This window comes from Leucopleurus acutus (assembly GCF_964270905.1).
Source record: "Leucopleurus acutus genome assembly, chromosome: 5".
NCBI lineage: Eukaryota > Metazoa > Chordata > Mammalia > Artiodactyla > Delphinidae > Leucopleurus > Leucopleurus acutus.
In genome coordinates this window covers 115532742-115556029 of record NC_139147.1, presented here as the reverse complement: position 1 = coordinate 115556029, position 23288 = coordinate 115532742, and the positions used below count along the sequence as shown (strand labels likewise).

The following is a 23288-nucleotide window of genomic DNA, read 5'->3' as shown; positions in this document are numbered from 1 at the left end:
CAGATGAAGCTTCGCTGGCTTGCCCGCCACTCACCTCCCGCTGTGCGGCCCGGTTCCTAACAGGTTGGGGACCAGTACCGGTCTGCAGCCTGGGGGGTGGGGACCCCTGATCTAGAGGGTTTAGGAAATGGAGGTAGAGTTTAATTGACTTCAATCCAATCGCATCTAATCTGTAAATTCTTAGAAGAGCTCATGAGGGCGACGAAAGGAAATTTTGCTTTTTCTTTTCAGTTCTCTTCCTGTGTGCCAAAAGACAGCATCCCTCAATCCATACTGTACTTACATTTTTTTCTGGATGAATTGGAAAGAGTAGCTCCAATACCCGCTTCATCTAAATCTGCTTTTTTTTTTAAAATTGGAATTTGCAACCAGGAGCTCCACACTGAGATGTCAGGAATAGGTACAGAATACAGATTAGAGGATAGTTTTAGGAGCACTGGAGTGAGAACCAGTGGATTTCACCCCTAGCGCATCTATCCTCTGGGGCTCGGACTAATCTTCTCAAATATTTGGAGTTCATTAGATGACATTCACAATTCTTCAGCAAATTTTTTTTTGCCAAGCATGTTCTAGGCGTTGCTCTTTCCAACTAAACAATTCTGAAATTTTCAGTACTTTTGAGCAACTCTTCAGTGTGTTTAGCCTGGAGTTGAGCTGTGTGCACTCCACTTCAGTTTTTTTTTTTTTAATTTTTAATATTTATTGGTGTATTGGGTCTTAGTTGTGGCATGCATGCGGGAGCTAGTTCCCGACCAGGGATGGAACCCGGGCCCCCTGCATTGGGAGTATGGAGTCTTACCCACTGGACCACCAGGGAAGTCCCTCCACTTCGGTTTTTGCAGTCCTGTTCTCCAGAAGCTCACAGGCTGAAGCAAGTATAAAACGGTACAAGAAACTGATGATCAAGTGTTTAAATATACTCAAGGGTCTAAGCATCTCGCCTGGTCCAAATCAGTAACGTGAAAAGACGAAGGGAAGGACACAGTGACCCCTGTGCCCACCAACTCCTGGGCGCGGAGGCGTGGTCAGCCCTGAGTGGCCTGGTCCAAGGCCAAAGAACTAAGGGCCTGCGGGGCGCGGCGACGGCCGGGGCGGGCGCGACCTTTCCTCCGGCTCCACCCTCGCCCGGTAGCGGCCTCTTTAAGAATCCGAGCCGCTAGCGGGCCTGCTGGCACTCACGTGACTCCGCTCAGCTCACTTGCTCGCGGAAGTGGTCCAGCCTCCGCGTCCCGCGAGGCGGTCTCCGGGTGCCCCGCGGGGCGGGCTGGCCGGAGCGGGCACCGCCGGGCGACCCGCAGCAGGTTGCTGAGATGGTGCAGTTGTACAACCTGCACCCGTTCGGGTCGCAGGAGGTGGTGCCCTGCAAGTTGGAGCCTGAACGCTTCTGCGGCGGGGGACGCGATGCGCTGTTCGTGGCGGCCGGTTGCAAGGTGGAGGCGTTCGCAGTCGCCGGCCAGGGGCTGTGCCAGCCAAGGTGTGCCTTTTCCACGCTGGGCAGGGTGCTGCGCCTGGCCTACAGTGAGGCCGGTGAGTAGCGGTGGGGTCAGGGGGCTCCTGGGCCCCGGATTGGGGCCTCCTTCCTAGAGGACCGAGCGACGCCTATAGCTCTGGATGGGGAAGTACTTTGTGCTTGCCGGACGGTCTTGCCAGGTCTGGCGGCTGATGGAAGTTGTGCGCTGTGCGGCTGTCCTGGCAACCACAGATTAGAGCCCGCCTTTGGTGGGCGGGGGACGCTGATTGTTCCTGCTTTTCTGGCGTCCTCGCCGGGAAGTACCTTGGTTGGGTGGCTGGATTCCACTCAACCCAGACACTTCAAACCAAATAAACTTCTTTTCGTATAGAAAACAAGTACACACAAAAGTAGGGAGAATAGTATCCTGAACCCCCAGTTACTCCCATCTTCAACAGTTATTCCAACTTATGGCCAGTCCTTTGTCTACTTCTTGTCGATTTTTGAAAGCTCACATTACATGCTGATTTTTAAATCTGTATACATAGAGCTCAGGTCTTAGACCCCTTTTTCCCCAAACAGGGTAACAGCATCCACTACTCTTTTTCCACCAGAAACGTGAAGCAGTGCCAAGGGGGTACTGTGTGGGTGTATCCCTATTTTAGAAAAATCCAACATTTAAAACTAGGTACTTAAGATGACAGAAAAATTCACCATAGGATTCTTTTAACTGTCTGATAATACACTTAAAATTTGAATCCTGCTTTTCAAGAGGGGTGTAAAGGTGTAAATTGCAGTATTTAGGGTGGAAAAGGCTTTGGCTGAGGTACTTTACTAATAAAGTGGAGAGCACGAACCCGGAGGATTGGAGATCTCTGCCTAATCGCTACTCTGTCTGCAACTGATTAGATGTGAGTTTATGGAAACTTTTGGGTCTCAGTGTCTGTTTAAAAAAAAAAAGAAGTAATTTGAATGCTAGGTCAGTGATTTCCAGACATTGGAATTTTGTGGATCAGCAAAGAATTGTGGGGCTACCATACACAGTATCTGTCAAGTAAAGATATATATTTAATATATATTTATATATTTAAAAAACTGAAAAGCCCTACTGTTTACCGTCATCGTTATTTATACTGATAATAGGAGAAACACTTAGCTCCAAACATGGGATGTCTTTCTTTATGGGCAACTTACTATACTGTTATTATTTTTTCTTTTTGATTAGTGAAGATGTAATAGGGGCCTGCAGGCCCACAGACCAGTTTGAAAACCACTTATTAGATCTGTAAGTTCTCTTTCAGCAGAAGATTCTGATTTTGGTATGTTTTATGATATTACTCTCCTAATCATTTCACAATATTAGTAGTTTTCCCCATCCCACCTCCTTTTTAGACCCAGGAGTTCTCACCTTCAAGAGCTCTGCTGAGTGGCAAACTCACCAGTTTCAACATTAGTATGTGTGTGTCTGCTGGTGAGGGAGAGACAGACATGCAGACACTGTTTACATGACTTGTACCATTTGTCTTCCAAATGGACATTTAATCTAGAATTGGAAGTGGCAGGCGTTATGTAAACCTCTAGCTTTCTTGCCTGTCAGTAGTGGTGATTCTGGGGAATCCTCTGATGCCACTACTTGTGTATAAAACACCCAATTCCTGAACCATGACCTTAGAGAAACTGTGTTTCCTGGGGTGTGTGGCCCAGCATCGGGTGAGTCTGGTGTTTAGTCAGGGTTGAGAATCACTGACCTACAGCCTTACTGGCTGCTGTAGGCGGTGAGTAGTATGGTACTGAAGCCTTGAAAAACAAAGATATTTTTGTAATTCAGTTGGCTGTCTTAAGAAACTTCAGGAGTCCTGTGGTATGGCATTAGCATGAGTCAGATAGCTCAAGGGTAACTTTCAGCTGGAAGGCAATGCCTGGGTACAGCTTCTATCAATCCACAGGTAGTGGACTCCTAGCTATGCTGATATCCAGATAACTCGTCTTACACTTTCCAGCTTTTTCTTTTTTGTCTCTGTCCTTCCACTCACAGTGACATGGACATGGGGATTCCTGCTCTGAGCCCAGGGTCTCCTCCACCCCCCCACCCTGTCAAAGTGAATCTTAGATCAGGGATTTATATTTACTGTAAATGCTTTGCAGGTCTCTTATCCAAACAGAAAACATTTTCAAGTTTTTGTGTTGTTTTTCCATTTCTAATGAGCAGGATGCCAGTCTCCTTTCATAAAGTTTGGGGGTATTAGAATGTAGGTCAAAATTTTGAAGGATGGGCCCTAAATATCATCATCAGTAATGGAAATTTAATATAGGTTTTGTGTGTGAAGGGAGGAAGAGGAGATGTGAGAACTCGCTCTCGAGGGAGAAAGACCTGGTGGCCAGGGTTGAGTGCTGTGTGGGGAGCTCTGGTGCTGGACACTTGCTTATGGGGTGTCTGGAGGTGGTGAGGCAGAGAGGACAAGACCTTGTGACCCTCATTGCCTGTCCTTTAGCACAAGTACATTAAAGAGCCCTAGAATGTCTATTATCTCCCCCCAAGCCCTACCCTCCCTCAACTTTTTTAAAATCATAAAACATATTTTCATACACTGTATGTTATTTCTACCTTCTGATATCCATTTTGTCATAGGAGTGCAGCCTTTTCCTTAATCTGGTATTAGTGTTAACCAGGTTTATGATCTTGTGCATAAAAGGAAAAGTTTACTTATTTTTTAAAAAAATCAATGACTCTCAGCTTAAGGATCAATATAAGGATGATTTTTTAATTTACTTGATGAAGACAGGCTGTTGTAAAATAAGTAAAATAAGACCCTGGGCACATAATACCTTAAAAAGTTTAATTCCTTTCTCTTATAAAGGGCTATAACCTCCACAGAATCCTCTAGACTTATATCTCCTTTGGAACATTTTGAGAGGCAGCGTGGAATGAACATTGGCTTTTGAGCTAACCAGATCAAGGTTTAAACCCCAATGCCATCCATTTGTTGTCTGTGTTGCCTTAGGCAGGTTACTCAGCTTATCTGAGTCTCAGATTCCTGATCTATAAAATGGAGAAGGATATAATGTCTTGAAGAGTTGTGAGGATTAACTGAGAGAACTCTAAAGCTCTGTTCAAAAGGCTTACCAGGTAGACACAGCAAGTTCTAGTTCATCATTTGTAAGACAAGTTATTAATTTGAAAACATATTAATACAAGACAGCATAGGCACTATCTATAGTTTGCAAATTATATATAAAACAGTTGATATATAGACTTTACCAATGAAATAAGCATATATTTATAGACACACGATAAAAAGCTTTTATTATAACTAAACAAATATTCTTAGTTTTAAAATTCATTTAGTAACTTGACTATGACACCAAAGCACTGACAAAAGAAAAAAATAGAAAAATTGGATGTCATCAAAATTAAAAAGTTTTGTGCATCAAAGGACACTGTCAACAGATTGAAAAGGCAATCCACAGAATGGGAGAAAATATTTGCAAAGCATATACCCGATAAGGGATTAATATTCGGAATATATAAAGAACTCCTATGACTCAACAACAGAACAACCCAATTCAAAAGTGGGCCAAGGATTTGAATAGACATTTTTCCAAGTGGCCAGCCAGCACATGAAAAGATGCTCAGCATCACTAATCATCATGGAAATGCAAATCAAAACCACAGTGAGATACCACTTCATACCCATTAGGTTGGCCATTATCAAAACAAATAGAAAATAACAAGTGTTGATGAGAATGTGGAGAAATTGGAACCCTTGTACATTGGTGGTAGGAGTGGAAAGTGATAGAGCTGCTGTAGAAAACAGTATGATGTTTCCTCAAAAAATTTATAGAATTACCATATGATCCAGCAATTTCACTTCTGGGTATGTACACAGAATAACTGAAAGCAGGGACTTGTGCAGATATTTGTACACCAGTGTTCATAGCATTTTTCACTAGAGCCAAGAGGTGGAAGCAGCCCAAATGTTCATTGACAGGTAAGTAAAATGTACGATATCCATACAGCCTTAAAAATGGATGAAACTCAGACACAAGCTACACCACAAATGAACCCTGAAGACATTTTGCTAAGTGAAACAAGCCTGACACAAGAAGACATATTGTGTTATTCAATTTATGAATTCACAGAGACAGAGTAGAATGCTGTTGTCAGTGTCTGTGTACTCGAGGCACTACTTCTGATTTATTGCAGTGTTCAGTCCTAGTTTTCCGCTTTATTCTTTTTTTTTTAACATCTTTATTGGATTATAATTGCTTTACAATGCTGTGTTAGTTTCTGCTGTATAACAAAGTGGATCAGCTATATGCATACATATAACCCTCTTGCATCTCCCTCCCACCCTCCCTATCCCACCCCGCTAGGTGGTCACAAAGCACCGAGCTGATCTCCCTGTGCTATGCAGCTGCTTCCCACTAGCTATCTATTTTACATTTGGTAGTGTATATATGTCCATGCCACTCTCTCACTTCGTCCCAGCTTACCCTTCCCCCTCCCCATGTCCTCAAGTCCATTCTCTACCTCTGCGCCTTTATTCCTGTCCTGCCCCTAGGTTCATCAGAACCATTTTTTAAATATTCCATATATATGTGTTAGCAAATGGCATTTGTTTTTCTCTTTCTGACTTACTTCACTCTATATGACAGACTCTAGATCCATCCACCTCACTACAAATAACTCAATTTTGTTTCTTTTTATGGCTGAATAATATTCCATTGTATATATGTGCCACATCTTCTTTATCCATTCATCTGTTGATGGACACTTAGGTTGCTTCCATGTCCTGGCTATTGTATATAGTGCTGCAGTGAACACTGTGGTACGTGACTTTTTTTCTTTTTTGCGGTACGTGGGCCTCTCACTGTGTGGCCTCTCCCGTTGCGGAGCACGGGCTCCGGACGCGCAGGCTCCGCGGCCATGGCTCACGGCCCCAGCCGCCCCGCGGCATGTGGGATCTTCCCGGACCGGGGCACGAACCCGTGTCCCCTGCATCGGCAGGTGGACTCTCAACCACTGCGCCACCAGGGAAGCCCCTGTGACTCTTTTTGAGTTATGGTTTTCTCAGGGTATATGCCCAGTAGTGGGATTGCTGGTTGTATGGTAGTTCTATTTTTAGTTTTTTAAGGACCCTCCATACTGTTTTCCATAGTGGCTGAATCAATTTACTTTCCCACCAACAGTGCAAGAGGGTTCCCTTTACTCCACACCCTCTCCAGCATTTATTGTTTGTAGATTTCTTGGTGATGGCCATTCTAACTGGTGTGCGGTGATACCTCATTGTAGTTTTGTTTTTTATATAAATTTATTTATTTATGTTTGGCAGCAGTGGGTCTTCCTTGCTGTGCGTGGACTTTTTCTAGTTGCTGCGAGCAGGGGCTACTCTACTTTACGGTGGCTTCTCTTGTTGTGGCGCACAGGCTCTAGGCATGCGGGCTCAGTAGTTGTGGCTCACCGGCTCCAGAGCGTAGGTTCAGTAGTTGTGGCTCACGGGCTTAGCTGCTCTGCGGCATGTAGGATCTTCCTGGGCCAGGGATTGAACCCATGTACCCTGCATTGGCAGGCAGATTCTTAACCACTGCACCACCAGGGAAGTCCCCCCTCATTGTAGTTTTGATTTGCATTTCTCTAATGATTAGTGATGTTAAGCATCCTTTCATGTGTTTGTTGGCAATCTGTATATCTTCTTTGGAGAAATGTCTATTTAGGTCTTCTGCCCATTTTTGGATTGGGTTGTTTGTTTTTTTGATATTGAGCTGCATGAGCTGCTTGTATATTTTGGAGATTAATCCTTTGTCAGTTGCTTCCTTTGCAAAGATTTTCTCCCATTCTGAGGGTTGTCTTTTCATCTTATTTATGGTTTCCTTTGTTGTGCAAAAGCTTTTAAGTTTCATTAGGTCCCATTTGTTTATTTTTGTTTTTATTTCCATTTCTCTAGGAGGTGGGTCAAAAAAGGATGTTGCTGTGATTTATGTCATAGAGTGTTCTGCCTATGTTTTCCTCTAAGAGTTTGATAGTGTCTGGCCTTACATTTAGGTCTCTAATCCATTTTGAGTTTATTTTTATATATGGTGTTAGGGAGTGTTCTAATTTCATGCTTTTCCATGTAGGTGTCCAGTTTTCCCAGCACCACTTATTGAAGAGGCTGTCTTTTCTCCATCGTATACTCTTGCCTCCTTTATCAAAGATAAGGTGACCTTATGTGCATGGGTTTATCTCTGAGCTTTCTACCCTGTTTCATTGATCTATATTTCTGTTTTTGTGCCAGTACCATATTGTCTTGATTACTGTAGCTTTGTAGTATAGTCTGAAGTCAGGGAGCCTGATTGCTCCAGCTCCACTTTTCTTTCTTTAGATTGCTTTGGCTATTGGGGGTTTTTTGTGTTTCCATACAAATTGTGAAATTTTTTGCCTAGTTCTGTGAAAAATTCCATTGGTAGTTTGATAGGGATTGCACTGAATCTGTAGATTGATTGGGTAGTATAGTCATTTTCACAATGTTGATTCTTCCAGTCCAAGAACACAGTATATCTCTCCATCTGTTTGTATCATCTTTAATTTCCTTCATCAGTGTCTTATAGTTTTCTCCATACAGGTGTTTTGTCTCCTTAGGTAGGTTTATTCCTAGGTATTTTATTCTTTTTGTTGCAGTGGTACATGGGAGTGTTTCCTTAATTTGTCTTTCAAATTTTTCATCATTAGTGTATCAGAATGCAAGAGATTTCTGTGCATTAATTTTTTATCCTGCTACTCTACCAAATTCATTGATTAGCTCTAGCAGTTTTCTGGTAGCATCTTTAGGATTCTCTGTGTATAGTATCACGTCACCTGCAAATAGTGACACTTTTACTTCTTCTTTTCTGATTTGTATTCCTTTTTCTTCTTGGATTGCTGTGGCTAAAACTTCCAACACTATGTTGAATCATAGTGGTAAGAGTGGGCAACCTTGTCTTCTTCCTGATCTTAGAAGAAATGGTTTCAGTTTTTCACCGTTGAGAATTATGTTGGATCATCATTTGTCATAAATGTCCTTTAGTATTTTGAGGTAGGTTCCCTCTGTGCCCCCTTTCTGAAGAGTTTTTGTCATAAATGGGTGCTGAATTTTGTCTAAAGCTTTTTCTGCATCTATTGAGATTATCATGTGGTTTTTATCTTTCAATTTGTTATTATGGTATATCACATTGATTGATTTGTGTATATTGAAGAATCTCTTGCATTCCTGGGATAAACCCCACTTGATCATGGTGTATGATCCTTTTAATGTGCTGTTGGATTCTGTTTCCTAGTATTTTGTTGAGGATTTTTGCATCTATGTTCATCAGTGATATTGGGTAGTTTTATTTTTTTGTGACATCTCTGTCTGGTTTTCGTATCAGGATGATGGTGGCCTCATAAAATGAGTTTGGGAGTGTTCTTCCCTCTGCTATATTTTGGAGGAGTTTGAGAAGGATAGGTGTTAGCTCTTCTCTAAATGTTTGATAGAATTCACCTGTGAAGCCATCTGGTCATGGGCTTTTGTGTGTTGGAAGATTTTTAATCACAGTTTCAATTTCAGTGCTTGTGATTGGTCCATTTATATTTTCTATTTCTTCCTGGTTCAGTCTCAGAAGGTTGTACTTTTCCAAGAATTTGTCCATTTCTTCCAGGTTGCCCATTTTATTGGTATATAGTTGCTTGTTGTCAACTGTCATGATCCTTTGTATTTCTGCAGTGTCAGTTGTTACTTCTCCATTTTCATTTGTAATTTTGTTGATTTGAGTCTTCTCCCTTTTTTTTTTGATGAGTCTGGCTAATGGTTTATCAATTTTGTTTATCTTCTCAAAGAACCAACTTTTAGTTTTATTGATCTTTGCTATTGTTGTCTTCATTTCTTTTTCATTTATTTCTGATCTGATCTTTATGATTTCTTTCCTTCTGCTACCTTTGGGGTTTTTTTGTTCTTCTTTCTCTAATTGCTTTAGGTGTAAGGTTAGGTTGTTGATTTGAGATTTTTCTTGTTTCTTGAGGTAGGATTGTATTGCTATAAACTTCCCTCTTAGAACCGCTTTTGCTGCCTCCCATTGGTTTTGGGTCATCGTGTTTTCATTGTTATTTGTTTCTCAGTATTTTTTGATTTCCTCTTTGATTTATTCAGTGATCTCTTGGTTATTTAGTAGCGTATTGTTCAGCCTCCATGTATTTGTATTTTTTACAGATTTTTTCCTGTAATTGATATCTAGTCTCTTAGCGTTGTGGTCGGAAAAGATACTTGTATGATTTCAATTTTCTTAAATTTACCAAGGCTTCATTTGTGACCCACGATATGGTCTATACTGGAGAATTTTCCATGAATCCTTGAGAAGAAAGTGTATTCTGTTGCTTTTGGATGGATGTTCTATAAATATCAGTTAAGTCCATCTTTTTTAATGTATCACTTAAAGCTTCTGTTTCCTTATTTATTTTCATTTTGGATGATCTGTCCATTGGTGAAAGTGGGGTGTTAAAGTCCCGTACAATTATTGTGTTACTGTTGATTTCCCCTCTTATGGCTGTTAACATTTGCCTTATGTATTGAGGTGCTCCTATTGTGGGTGCATAAATATTTACCATTGTTATATCTTCTTCTTGGATTGATCCCTTGATCATTATGTAGTGTCCTTCTTTGTCTCTTGTAATTTATTACAAGACTTTATTTTAAAGTCTGTTTTGTCTGATATGAGAATTGCTACTTCAGCCTTCTTCTGATTTCCATTTGCATGGAATATCTTTTTCCATCCCCTCACTTTCAGTCTGTATGTGTCCCTAGGTCTGAAGTGGGTCTCTTGCAGACAGCATATATATGGGTCTTGTTTTTGTATCCATTCAGCCGTCTATGTCTTTTGGTTGGAGCATTTAATCCATTTGCATTTAAGGTAATTATCGATATGTTTGTTCCTATTACCACTTTCTTAATTATTTTGGGTTTGTTTTTGTAGGTCTTTTCCTTCTCTTGTGTTTCCTGCCTAGAGAAGTTCCTTTAGCATTTGTTGTGAAGCTGGTTTGGTGGCACTGAATTCTCTTAGCTTTTGCTTGTCTGTAGAGGTTTTAATTTCCCCATGGAATCTGAATGAGATCCTTGCTGGGTAGAGTAATCTTGGTTGTAGGTTTTTTCCTTTCATCACTTTAAGTATATCCTGCCATTCCCTCTGGCTTGCAGAGTTTCTGCTGAAAGATCAGCTGTTAACCTTATGGGGATTCCCTTGTATGTTATTTGTTGTTTTTCCCTTGCTACTTTTAATATTTTTTCTTTGTATTTAATTTTTGATACTTTGATTAATATGTGTCTCGGCATGTTTCTCTTTGGGTTTATCCTGTATGGGGCTCTCTGTGCTTCCTGGACTTGATTGACTATTTCCTTTCCCATGTTAGGGAAGTTTTCAACTATAAGCTCTTCAAATATTTTCTCAGTCCCTTACTTTTTCTCTTCCTCTTCTGGGACCCCTGTAATTGAATGTTGCTGTGTTTAATGTTGTCCTAGAGGTCTCTGAGACTGTCCTCAATTCTTTTCATTATTTTTTCTTTATTCTGCTCCCTGTCAGTTATTTCCACTATTTTATCTTCCAGCTCACTTATCCATTCTTCTGCCTCAGTTATTCTGCTATTGATTCCTTTTAGAGCATTTTTAATTTTAGTTATTGTGTTGTTCATCACTGTTTATTTGCTCATTAGTTCTTCTAGATCCTTGTTAAATGTTTCTTCTGTTTTCTCCATTCTGCTTTTGAGATTTTGGATATCTTTACTATCACTACTGTGAATTCTTTTTCAGGTAGGTTGCCTATTTCATCTTCATTTATTTGGTCTTACAGGTTTTTGCCTTGCTCTTTCGCCTGTAACATATTTTTTTGTCATTTCATTTTTTTTTTTTTGGATGGGTGGGGCTGTATTCCTGTCTTACTGGTAGTTTGGCCTGAGGCGTCCAGCACTGGAGTTTGCAGGGAGTTGGACAGAGCCAGGTCTTAGTGCTGAGATTAGGACCTCTGGGAGGCCTCACTCTGGTTGATATTCCCTGGGGTCTGAGGTTTTCTTTTAGCCCAGCTTTTCAGACTCAGAGCTCCCACCACAGGAGCTTGGGCCCAACCTCAGGTCTGGGAACCAAATCCCACAAGCTTTGTGTTGTGGCAAAAAAAAAAAAAAAGGAAAAGAAAAGAAAAAAAAAGATCAGTACAATATCAAAGAATAAAAAAGAAAATTAGAAAGATAAAAAATAGATTAGGAAAAATAAAAATATAATTGATACAACTGCAACAAGGTAAAATAAAACTGCAACAGAGAAAAGGAAAAAAAGGGGGGGAACAAGCCAAAAGGAGAGATCAATAACAAAGTATAAAGAATAAAATAAAGTTAGAAAAATAAAAGATTTATTAGGAAAAATAAAAATATAAATGAATCAACAATAATGAATCAGCAAGGTAAAACAGAACCCCAATGTAAAAGAGTAAAGAAGAAAAAAAAAGTCTTGGCTGTGGGGGCAGAGTTTAGGCAGGGGTGGAATTTAGGCAAGGGTGGGGTTTAGGGTGGGGTGGGACCTAGGCCAGTGGGGGGGTGACATTTTAGCATGGGGCGGTGCCTAGGCTCAGGACCCGTCGCTGGTGGTTCCTCCTGTACGCTTAGGTGTCCGTGATCCCCCACCGGTACCTGGTAGGTGCCTTGGTCATGCAGAGATGCAAATTCCTCGTCCTCCTAGTCCGCCATCTTGACTCCACCCCCTCACTTTTATTTATTTTTTATTTATTTATTTTTGCGGTACGCTGGCCTGTCACTGTTGTGGCCTCTCCTGTTGTGGAGCACAGGCTCCGGACGCACAGGCTCAGCGGCCATGGCTCATAGGCCCAGTCGCTCCGCGGCCTGTGGGATCTTCCCAGGCCGGGGCACGAACCCGTGTCCCCTGCATCGGCAGGCGGACTCTCAACCACTGCGCCACCAGGGAAGCCCCTCGCTTTTATTATTAATGCACTTAGTTTTGCTTTCAATTTTATGTACCTTAGTTCTGAGTTAGATCTGCAGATGTGTACAAATAGTTCATATTTATGTATTGCACATAATCATGCTGTTCAGCATTGGTGCTATACTGTATTATGTAAGTAATAAAAACCGTGTACAGAGGGTAGGAATGGGGAGTTATTGTTTAATGGATTCAGAGTTTTGGGGAAGATGAAAAAGTTTTGGAGATGGTGGTAATGGCTGTATAACAGCGTGAATGTACTTAATGTCATCGAGTTGTACACTTAAAAATGGTGAAAATGGTAAGTTTTACTTATATTTTACCACAATAAAAATTTTTGTTTAATGTATTTACTGAGGGAATTCAAGGAAGATGGAGGCCACAAGGCATCTTTTGCCCCCAACTCCATAAGACTGCTTCTCTGGAACAGAGTGAGCAAATGTATGGGGCCTGCAGGGTATATTTAGACATTCCACCAAGATCTCTGGGGAGAGAACAGGTACAGGCTCCACCTCTGTGGCATCAAAGGAACCAGCACAGGAGGTTTGCTTCTGTTGAAGACTGGTTCATTCTGGAGGAGGAGGGGCTTGGCCAGCCCACTTGGTGTCTGCAGAAAGGGGCTGCCCCCGCTTGCTTGCTGCATCTGTATATGGGAAGTTCGTGTGCTAACAGCAGCATTTCAGTTTCAATTCATTGGAAAAGGGCTTGTTTACCTAATAATGTTTAGCATATAGTAAGTTCTCTTTTCAGAATAACACTGACTTATACCCTCTGACCCACAAAGTTCTAAAGATTAAAAATTTAAATGAGGACTTCCCTGGTGGCGCAGGGTTAAGAATCTGCCCTCCAAAGCAGGGGACACGGGTTCGATCCCTGGTCCAGGAAGATCCCACATGATGTGGAGCAACCAAGCCCATGCGCCACAGCTACTGAGCCTGCGCTCTAGAGCCTGTGAGCCACAACTACTGAGCCTGCGTGCCACAACTACTGAAGCTTTCACGCCTAGAGCCTGTGCTCCGCAACAAGAGAAGCTACCGCAGTGAGAAGCCCGTGCACCGCCACGAAGAGTAGCCCCCGCTCGCTGCACCTAGAGAAAGCACTCACGCAGCAACGAAGACCCAATGCAGCCAAAAAAAAAAAAAAAAATTAAATTAAAAAAACCACTAAAATAGAATATGTAAGTGTGTGTTTATGTAATTGGAGAACATAAGAGACTGTTTAAGCAAGTTAGCAAACACAGAAGCCAAGAAGGAAAAGATACATAGCTGGTTACATATTGTAAAAGATGCCATACAAAGTCAAACCATAGCACAGTCAAAAGTCAAACTATAGACTACCAAAAATGATTTGCTCTTCATGGCCAATGAAGGATTAATTACCACTTTTACCCAGAGAGCTGCTCTTCCTCGATAAGAAAAATCAACCTAATAAAATAGTAGATAACTTGCAGAAGGGAAATTATACATGGCTGAATAAACATAGGATAAGATGGCCAGCTTTATAAGTGGTCTGGAAAATATAAATTATAATAACCATTAGAGTCCATGTTTCCCCCATCACATGGAGTCAGTTCTAGTGAAGATGTGGGAAAATAGTGCTGTTTAAACAGCGCTCGTGACAACATGAATCTCTATTACATAATTGTGATTATAATCTGGCAATATGTGTTAAAAATGCACCTGCCCTTTGACCTGATAGTCTTACTTTTGAGAATCTATGCCGTTGAAACTTACCCCTGCCCCTAAATAAATATAGAGGTATAGGCCTATTTCTTACAGTATAAAGTATAGTAGCAAAAAAACCCTGGAAATACTTGAATGTAGTATCTCAGTAGGGGAATTGTTGAATAAATTATGGCACATATACATACAGGATATTTTGCAGATGTTGAAAAGGATGTTAGATATCCATGTTTCTAACCTGGAGGGAAAGATATTTGGTAATCTTTTGGTAATACATTGGTAATTTTTTAAAGTTGCAGATTGTTAAATATATTTAGTGTGATTCCATTTTGGTAAAAACACAGAAATGACAAACTACCACTCTATGATCTAGGTTTATATGAAAGAAAGGTTTAGAAGGACACGGGTTTAGGCTGTGTGTGTTAACATTGTCTCCTCGTGGATCGGACTGCCGGGGAGAGATCATACTACTTTTCATTTTGCACCTCTTTATCACTTTGACTTCTCACAACAAAGTGTGATTCCAAAATTACTTTGTAATTTAAAATAATCCAAGAAAATCAACAATTAAGGGAAAATTAACTTGGATTGAAATTTTATTTAATATGTATGGCTTTATCCTGTTTCTCAGAGTTGACATAAAGATATGACTTTTGTGGGAAGGGGAAGGGTTGTAGTATAAGTTCTGCTAACCTCTTCAGAGTTCCTGAATTTACACCTGATTTTAACATCACACTAATACCAAACTCTTTATGTCAGGAGAACTTCGTTAGAGCTGTAGATTCAGAGCTGCAGTAACACTTAGAGCTCTCATAGGAATAAATCGTAGAATTTCTCTGTAAGCTTCATGAATAATTAATGGGTTATCTTAAGACATTAAAATGGGGGGAAATTGTATTTCAGAATCTAAATGTCTATTAGTTAAAAATACACCTAAGATCCTGTTACTTAGAGTTTCGTTCTAGTCAATCTTTAATTCAAACATTCACATTAGATTCAGTTATAGTTCCTTCTCATGGTGCAAGGTAAGTGGTGGTTTCTAATTACAAATTCTAAGTATAATCTTATTTCTTTCTCAGGAGACTATTTGGTAGCAATTGAAGCGAAAAACAAAGCTACATTTCTGCGCGCTTATGTGAACTGGAGAAGTAAAAGGACTGAAAACTCCCGAGTGTGTATCCGAATGGTCGGACACGACGTGGAGGCACCCTTCAGTGAAACCTTCAGAGACCAGATGTCTATTGTGGAAATGCCGCTTTCTGAGGCCCCCCTGTGCATTTCCTGTTGCCCTGTGAAAGGAGACCTTCTTGTTGGCTGCACAAATAAGTTAGTTTTATTTAGTTTGAAGTATCAGATCATTAATGAAGAATTCTCAATATTGGACTTTGAGCGCTCTTTAATTATCCATATAGATAATATCACCCCTGTTGAAATTTCTTTTTGTATTGGATATGTCGCTGTCATGTCAGACTTAGAGGTTTTAATCCTAAAACTGGAGTCAGACCCCAAAAATGGAGAGCGTGTTAACCGCCATCCACATAAGACCAACAATCCAGTGAAACTGTCAGAAGGTAAATAATGAATTTAGCTTACTTTCTTGTGTTGGGTGCAGAGAAAACCCTTATTTCTGGCAATCTCTGAAAGGCTCTAGTATGTATATTGCAAGCCACATTATTTATGATGTAGTTGTTCCTAATACATGGGATCTGGATTTATCATCTGGCTGCCCATATCTTATTCTGTAGCATGTAAATGTATTTCAACATATATTTGTTATGAGAAATAATGAAACAGCTGCTGCTGGATGAGGAGTTCTGGACCCAGTCCTCATGTTTACTAGCTGAATGACCTCGGGTTAGGAATACCATCTCTGAGTTTCAGTTTCCTCGTGTGTAAAATGGGGGTGATGATAATAGCCCATTGTACTTCATCAGTTGTGAGGGATAAATGAGCAAGTGCTGAGACTTTTCAAAATCATAGTGCTTTATAAATACGTGAGATGTGTGTGCATAAGTTATTCCTATGTCTGTTTAATTGGTGGGGGGATATTGTGCAATCTAATTTGCGTTGGAGGGGTACTTGGAGTTATTAAATAATTTTCTTCAATTTTATTTTTGAAGACATCAGTAATGAGACTTTGCAGCTTGAGTCAGATGATTTTGTTATCTGCCAAAAGCCCATGGAACTTCTTGGTGAAAAAAGCAAACAGTGTGGAATAGCTGTTACACTGGAGTCAACAGGATTAGCTGATGAAAAAATAAAATATTTACACGTTCAGCACCTGCTCTATAGGTACTAGAAAGCTTTTTATTCACCAGCGTTTAATATATATTTACCTACTTAAAGTACATGGAAATTAGATCTCTCCCCCCTCTCTCTCTCTTTAAACTCACAGACGTTTTGCTCCTGATATTTCATCCTGTGTCTTGTCGGATGACATCAAGTTGCATTCACTTCAGCTGCTGCCCATTTACCAAACTGGTAAGTATGACAGTGCTGCAGTGCAATGAGGTGAAAAAGCCCTCGGACGGGAGGGGAGACCGGTGTGGGAAATAGATTAGGTTCCTCTACTGAGGCTCCCTGTGGCCTTGGGCAGATTCCTTAGCAAATAACAGTAAGTGCTAGAAAGGGAAGTCGTGACTGCTAGGAGAAGCCATGGAGAGGATGTGACTGACAGAACCCATTTCCCTGTTTGAAAGGGTCTCTAGGTCCCAAAAGGGAAATGGAAGCCCTGTTATAGCTAAGGTTCATCTGGGTCCAGCTGGGTCATTTGCCAGAGCTGCTTATGATGGCCTTGTGAGCCAGGTGGGAGAATGTGGACTGAATGAATGGAAATCCATTTAGAGAGGTGGTTTTCAACCTTACTGCACATTGGCCTTACTTGGACGCTTTTCAAGATACTGTTGCCCACTCTTTACGTGTTGGAGATTCTGACTTAATTGATCAGCTATGCAGCCTGGGCATCAGTATTTTTTAAAACCTCCCCAGCAATATGATGGGCAACCGAGATTAAGAATCACTGTTAAGTTTTGTACTTAGTCCTGGCCCGCTTAATATCTTTAGGAGTTGCCTAGGGAAAGATAGGAATATTTTGCTGATTAAATGGGTTTATAACCTTCCTTATTTTTTTCTTTCTTTTAGCAAACATTTACTGAGTACCTACTATGTCGGGTATTGTGCTGAATACTAGGGAACCAATAATGAGCAAAAGTAGGCGGAGTACTTGTACTCAGGGAGCCTGTTGTCTCGTGGGGGGGAGGCAGACATGAATGGAATGATCACAAGAAAGAGTACACAATTACACTCTGACCTGAGCACTCTGTGAGAGAGGAACCCTGTCTCGAGAGTGTATAACAAAAGATCCTGACCTCCTCCTGGGGTCAGGGAAGGCTTCCTGAGAAAGAGGATCTGCAGAGTGAATAGGGGCCGATTTGGGGATAGGGTTGGTACAGAGGAAGCAGTGAAAGCCTTGTGGCCGAGGGAGAATCTTTGCTTGCGGAACTGAGAGAAGCAAGGGAGAGGGAGGTGTAACACGAGGCAGGAGACCAGAGGGCACACAGCCACCTTAGAGGGTTAGCTCTTTATCCAGGGTTTTCCCCCAGCACCTGGAACAAAAGCCCAAATCCTTTTCATGGCCTCCGTGACCCTGACTCGGAGCTCTTCTTGTCCCTCACCCTCTTACAATTCTCCATCCATGTGACTTTTCTTTCTTCCTCAGATACACCGAGCACACTCTTATCTAAGACCTGTTATTTACTCTTCCAGTGCTCAGAAGGAACCTCCCTCAGAGCTTGCGTTACTTGGTGTCTTCCAGTTCTTCAATTCACAGCTCACGTATCACCTTGCCACAGAGAACTTCTCTGACTTCTCTATTTAAACTGTTCCCTCTCCACATACTGCAGAGTTTGTTTATTCTCCACCCCACTCCCCCTCACTAGAATGAATGCAGTTACTTTGTCTTGTGCACTGTGGTATACCCAGAACCTGGAACAGTGGCACGTAGTAGGTGTCTGAGGTGTCTGATGGATGTTTACTTAGTGGACAAATGAGGGGATGGGTAGTACATGTATGAGCTGGGCCCTGCTGGATGAGTAAAATTTTTAGAAGTTGGACATTTTGGTAAGGTATTACATAAAGGGAACCAACACAGGCAAGGTGTAAAACCATCATGTGTGTTTGGAGACCAGCAAGCAGCTCTGTCTAACTAGAGCACAGATGTGTGTAGGAAAGAAGAGGAAGTAGAAACTGGATCAGTTGCTTTGGGCCAGTTGTGGAAGTGCCATAATTGAACTTTCTTCTGTTATTGATGGTGTCCTTGAAGGGTATCAATCAGAGCTATATGTTTTTTTAAAAACATTTTGATTATAAAAAATTTCAAGCACACAGATGTAGAGAAAATAGTACAGTGACCCCTGTGTACCCATCACACAACTTCAACAGTGTTGCCTCATAACCACCCCCCACCCCATGCCAGATTATTTTTATGCAAATCCAAGAGTGTATACCTTTTCATCTCTAAATATTTCAGCATGTGTTTCTAAAAGAAAAGGATTCTTTTATTTAAACAAACCCCAAATGTAATTTCACATTTTTTAAAGATGGCTTGATATCATCAAATACCCGTCAGTTGTTCAAATTTCCCTGATTGTCTAAAACAATTTTTTCTGCAATTGTTTGAATCAGATTTCAAGTAAGGTTCATATGTTGCAATTGGTTCTGATGTCTTCTATGTCTCTTTTAATATGTAGGCTCTACCTTCCCCTCGCTTTCTTTTTTCTTTGCAATTTAGTTAGCAAGAAACTGCACTATTACTGCAGAATTTCCCACAATCTGGATTTTGCTGATTGACTCCCCACGGTGTCATTTAACATGTTCCTGTATCCCCTGTATTTCCCTCTGATCTAAAACTGCATTGTTCAGTACGGTAGCCATTAGTCACATGTTGCAACTGAGCACTTTGAAATGTGACTAGTCTAAATTAAGACATGCTGTAAATGTAAAATTAACACTAGGTCTTAAAGACTTAGTACAACAAAAAATGTAAAATATTTCAATTTTTTATTGATTGCTTATTAGAATGATAATATTTTGGATGTGTTGGATTAATGCAATATATTTTTAAAATTTGGCCTGCTTTTTATTTTTTAAAAAGTGATTACTAGAAAACTTCAAATTACATATGTAACTCACATTATAGTTCTATTGACGGCGCTGTTCTAGACAGGCTTGATCAGGTGATGGTGATGATCATGATTTTTTTTTTGGTAACACAAGTAGTGTTGAGTTCTCTTGGAAGGTACATAGTATTAGGTTGGCTCTTTTTGTTAACAACCATTGGTTAATCAATGGTTGACAACCATTGATGGTGATCACCTAGATCTGTTAATTTATTAGGGGTTTCAAATGGTGATATTATATCACTCCTTTTTCTTTCTTTTTTTTTTTTTTTTTTTTTTTTTGCAGTACGCGGGCCTCTCACTGTTGTGGCCTCTCCCGTTGCGGAGCAGGAGCACAGGCTCCGGACGCGCAGGCCCAGCGGCCGTGGCTCACGGGCCCAGCCGCTCCGCGGCATGTGGGATCCTCCCGGACCGGGGCACGAACCCGTGTCCCCTGCATCGGCAGACGGACTCTCAACCACTGCGCCACCATGGAAGCCCTCCTTTTTCTTTTTTTACTGGCATTCTTATATAAAGAGCAACTTCCCCTAAGCAACTCTTTGGTTCTCCATTTATAGACTTTTTTGCATAGAAAAGTCAAAATATTGGTTCCCTTTATTTACTGGTTTCATGGTTGGTTTGTTTTTTTGTTTGTTTTCTTCATGCAGGGTCTCTTACTTCTGAGAGAAAACATTCATCTCAGGAGAAAGAGTTGCTGAGCCTCTTTTGTTTTTTCTCATTACCTCATGTGGGCTATCTGTACATGGTTGTCAAATCTGTTGAATTAATGTCAGTCTACCAGTATCCTGAGAAGTCTCAGCAGGCGGTGCTCACACCACAGTTTTTGCATGTCATCACGAGGTATGTTCCAGTCACTTGCTGGCTTCTGAGTCACTTATTTCTCTGTAAATTCTTGAGGTGCTTTCTAAATCCTTAAATGAGAATTATGTGCACCGTTGTATGGCACTGTACATCAATGATATACATCTGTGGGGTTTTTGTTCTTTTTTTTTTAATGGCCCATACCTGCCTTTTCAATGTCAGAGATGTAGATTCCGGTTTTGCCTTTGTTTTATTTTCTTAGCCTGGATGGGGATCTTTCTAAGGAAGTATAAAGTTCTTCATGAGGGAAGATTTTCATAGGGAATTCTAATGAAAGGTCAGTGGGGCCAGTCAGGGCATCTCTTTAGACTTCGTTTTAGATTTCCTAATTTTTTTTCACTGCTGTCCTATCTTTTCCGTATGAGTTGAGTTAATTGATAATGGTGTAGGACTGTCAAGAGGCCAGAAAGACTGCCTGATTCTACCCTCTGAATAGTGTAGATGGGGAAAGGATCCAGAGGTTGGGGGTGGTCACGGTCATGTGGCTAACTGGTGGTGGATGTCTTCTGAGTTGCCTTACCCTAGTAATCTGGCATGTAAACTGGGCTCCTGAGCAGGGCTTTAATGTCATTTCCTTTTATCTCAGCAGTAAGTGATGCTTATGGTTTTATTTCCTGTTTTTTCAGTTTAGATTATAGTCAAGGCACTGCATTAAGCCCTCTGGCCAACCACCTGTGAATAAGGCACACCATCTGCTTTCTGAAGCAACAACATAAGAGAGGGCCAGAGACCAGGGACGCAAACACTAGGAGATTAGTGAAAAATGTCTTAAGACTTCGTGAAAGGGGCGTAGGCTGTGGGAGGAGGGAAATTACTTCTGGCTGAGTCACACGGGTAAGGTTTTTGCGTTTGAAGTGAAGCCCGGAAGCTAGTTAGAATTTGACACATAGAGATTGGAAGAGAAAGACATTCTAAGATAGAGGGAAAGCTATAAACAAAGCTATGTCCAGGTTTGCAGGAGTGTCCAATAATTAATTGCATAGGACAGTCATTTTTGTTTTGTTTTGTTTTCAACTGAGTGGTAATATCAGAATCTCCAGCAGGTGCTGGAGTGTATTTCACACAGCACAGGATGCACCTGGAGATTCTGACACCCACTCCTAGCGGGGGTACTCCCCTGTCTTCTCACTCCCTGGTGTAGGGAGAAATGCTATTGTGTGTTCCTTAAACGAACAGTGTGGAGGTAGCTAGTCTTTTTAATTTCCAAAGTGTTGTGTAGTTATGTCCTTTAAATGTAAAGGAGCTGAAACATAGAGAAATGGGGAAAACAGTGCTTGAGAGAGAGCTCAGGGCTTTGGAAATTAAGGAATATTTTGAGATTTTGACCAAAGAAAGGGATGTGAATAGAGCATTGCTTTAGGAAAATGAGTGGTGGCCACTGTGGAGGATGGTTTGAACATAGATAATGAGCTATTGGGATGGTTCAGTAAAGATAATGAGGGGTTGCATTTGGGCAGGGCAGTAGCAGTGAGAAGAGAAGCAAGCATGGATGGGAGAGAATTACAAGACTTGATGTCTAGTGGGATACTGGGAATGGAGAAGACATGAGAAAACCCATCAGTTTTGAGCCTGCTTTTATGAAAGAATGGAGGCTGCTGTGGCATGGGGTGAAAGAAAAGTTTGGTTTAGACATTGGAGTTTGAGGTGCTTAGGGAATACCAAGAGGAAATGTTGATAGGTTTTTGGACACATAGGACTGAAGATTAGGGAAAAGAGGAAAGGTTAGATATTTTTATTACCAACAAAAAAGAGCTCATTATCAAAGTAGTGATCATGACCCCAAGAATGTGTAGACAGAGAAAAGTAGTTGGAGAACTAAACTGGTGAAAGTCATGTTTAGAAAGCGAGGGGAAAAAGAGAAGGGTCTGTAAAAATGCCAAAGAATCCAGAAAACTATAGCTTCTCAGAAACCAAGGACAAATTAGAGGGAGAAAGAAGGAAGAAAATATTTATTTCTGCCCCCAAATATTTATACAACAGACTATCTTTTATCCATCTGATTGTATAAATGTACAGGACACTGAGAATTTAGTGAGTGGACCCTCTAAATGCCCCTCCACCCAAAGTATGTCATGAACTAGTTTGGAATGTAGAGTCCCAAAAACATAGTATAGTGAGGGCTTGAAGAGACTTAAAATCTGTGGGTTTTGCCTGCCTCCAGGTGGGAAATTATTGAAGCTTTTCTTAATATTAGCACCAAAAGATACTCTTGACATCATTAACCTGACTATGGAAGCATTAGACATTAGGATAGCAGTTGTTATATGTAAATTCAGATTCTTAATAAAGATTCCCCACCCCTATATTTAAAATCCTATATTGTTGAACTAATTTTTACATATTTTGTATTTTCCCCAATAGATAGTATTTTAGAAATATCTTGATCCATAAGTTTGTCTTGAAAAGTTTCTTGAATAGTGATATGTTTATATACCCTCAAAAAAAAGCAATAAAATATTTTTTAAAAGACTCTAAGAACAGGGCTTCCCTGGTGGCGCAGTGGTTGAGCGTCTGCCTGCCAATGCAGGGGACACGGGTTCGTGCCCCGGTCCGGGAAGATCCCACATGCTGTGGAGCGGCTGGGCCCGTGAGCCACAACTACCGAGCCTGCGCGTCTGGAGCTTGTGCTCCGCAACAAGAGAGGCCGCGGCAGTGAGAGGCCCGCGCACCGCGATGAAGAGTGGCCCCCGCTCGCCGCAACTAGAGAAAGCCCACGCACAGAAAAGAAGACCCAGCACAGCCAAAAATAAATAAATAAATGAAATTTAAAAAAAAAAAAAAAAAAGACTCTAAGAACAATGTAAAATCATGTAATAAAATGTTATCCTTGTAGACATACATGAATCGGAAGGCCTCCCATAATCTGCCTTCTCAGAGTCAACCTTATCAACACTTGGTCTATATTCATCCAACTTTTTTTTTTAAAAGAATACATAAACAACTATGGTTTGATTTTTACAGAAGTGGATCGTATGATGTCCACTTTTGAGCAACTTGCTGCTATGCTTAGCAGCGTATCCTGGACGTCTTTCCAGGCCAGCACACTTCAGTTCACTTTGTTCTTCTCTTATACTGCTGCTTAGTATTCCAGCGACCGCTAATAGCTGGATTAACGTTGCTGGAGGTGAGTTGGAGGATGCAGCCTTTTTCT

At 41.0% G+C, this 23288-nt stretch overlaps 1 protein-coding gene across 2 annotated transcripts in view; it reads left to right on the top strand.

Annotated features, from left to right (window-relative positions):
- The first annotated feature begins 1219 nt into the window (after nucleotides 1-1219).
- The window catches only part of HPS3 (HPS3 biogenesis of lysosomal organelles complex 2 subunit 1), a 45808-nt gene continuing 23739 nt past the window's right edge, over nucleotides 1220-23288 (top strand). For both annotated transcript variants that reach the window (XM_082839202.1, XM_082839203.1), the window contains exons 1-5: nucleotides 1220-1527; nucleotides 15179-15670; nucleotides 16220-16391; nucleotides 16495-16580; nucleotides 19924-20116. In XM_082839202.1, the coding sequence (XP_082695328.1) occupies nucleotides 1311-1527; nucleotides 15179-15670; nucleotides 16220-16391; nucleotides 16495-16580; nucleotides 19924-20116 (1160 nt within the window). In that variant the 5' untranslated portion in view covers nucleotides 1220-1310. The remainder of the gene's footprint in view (nucleotides 1528-15178; nucleotides 15671-16219; nucleotides 16392-16494; nucleotides 16581-19923; nucleotides 20117-23288) is intronic.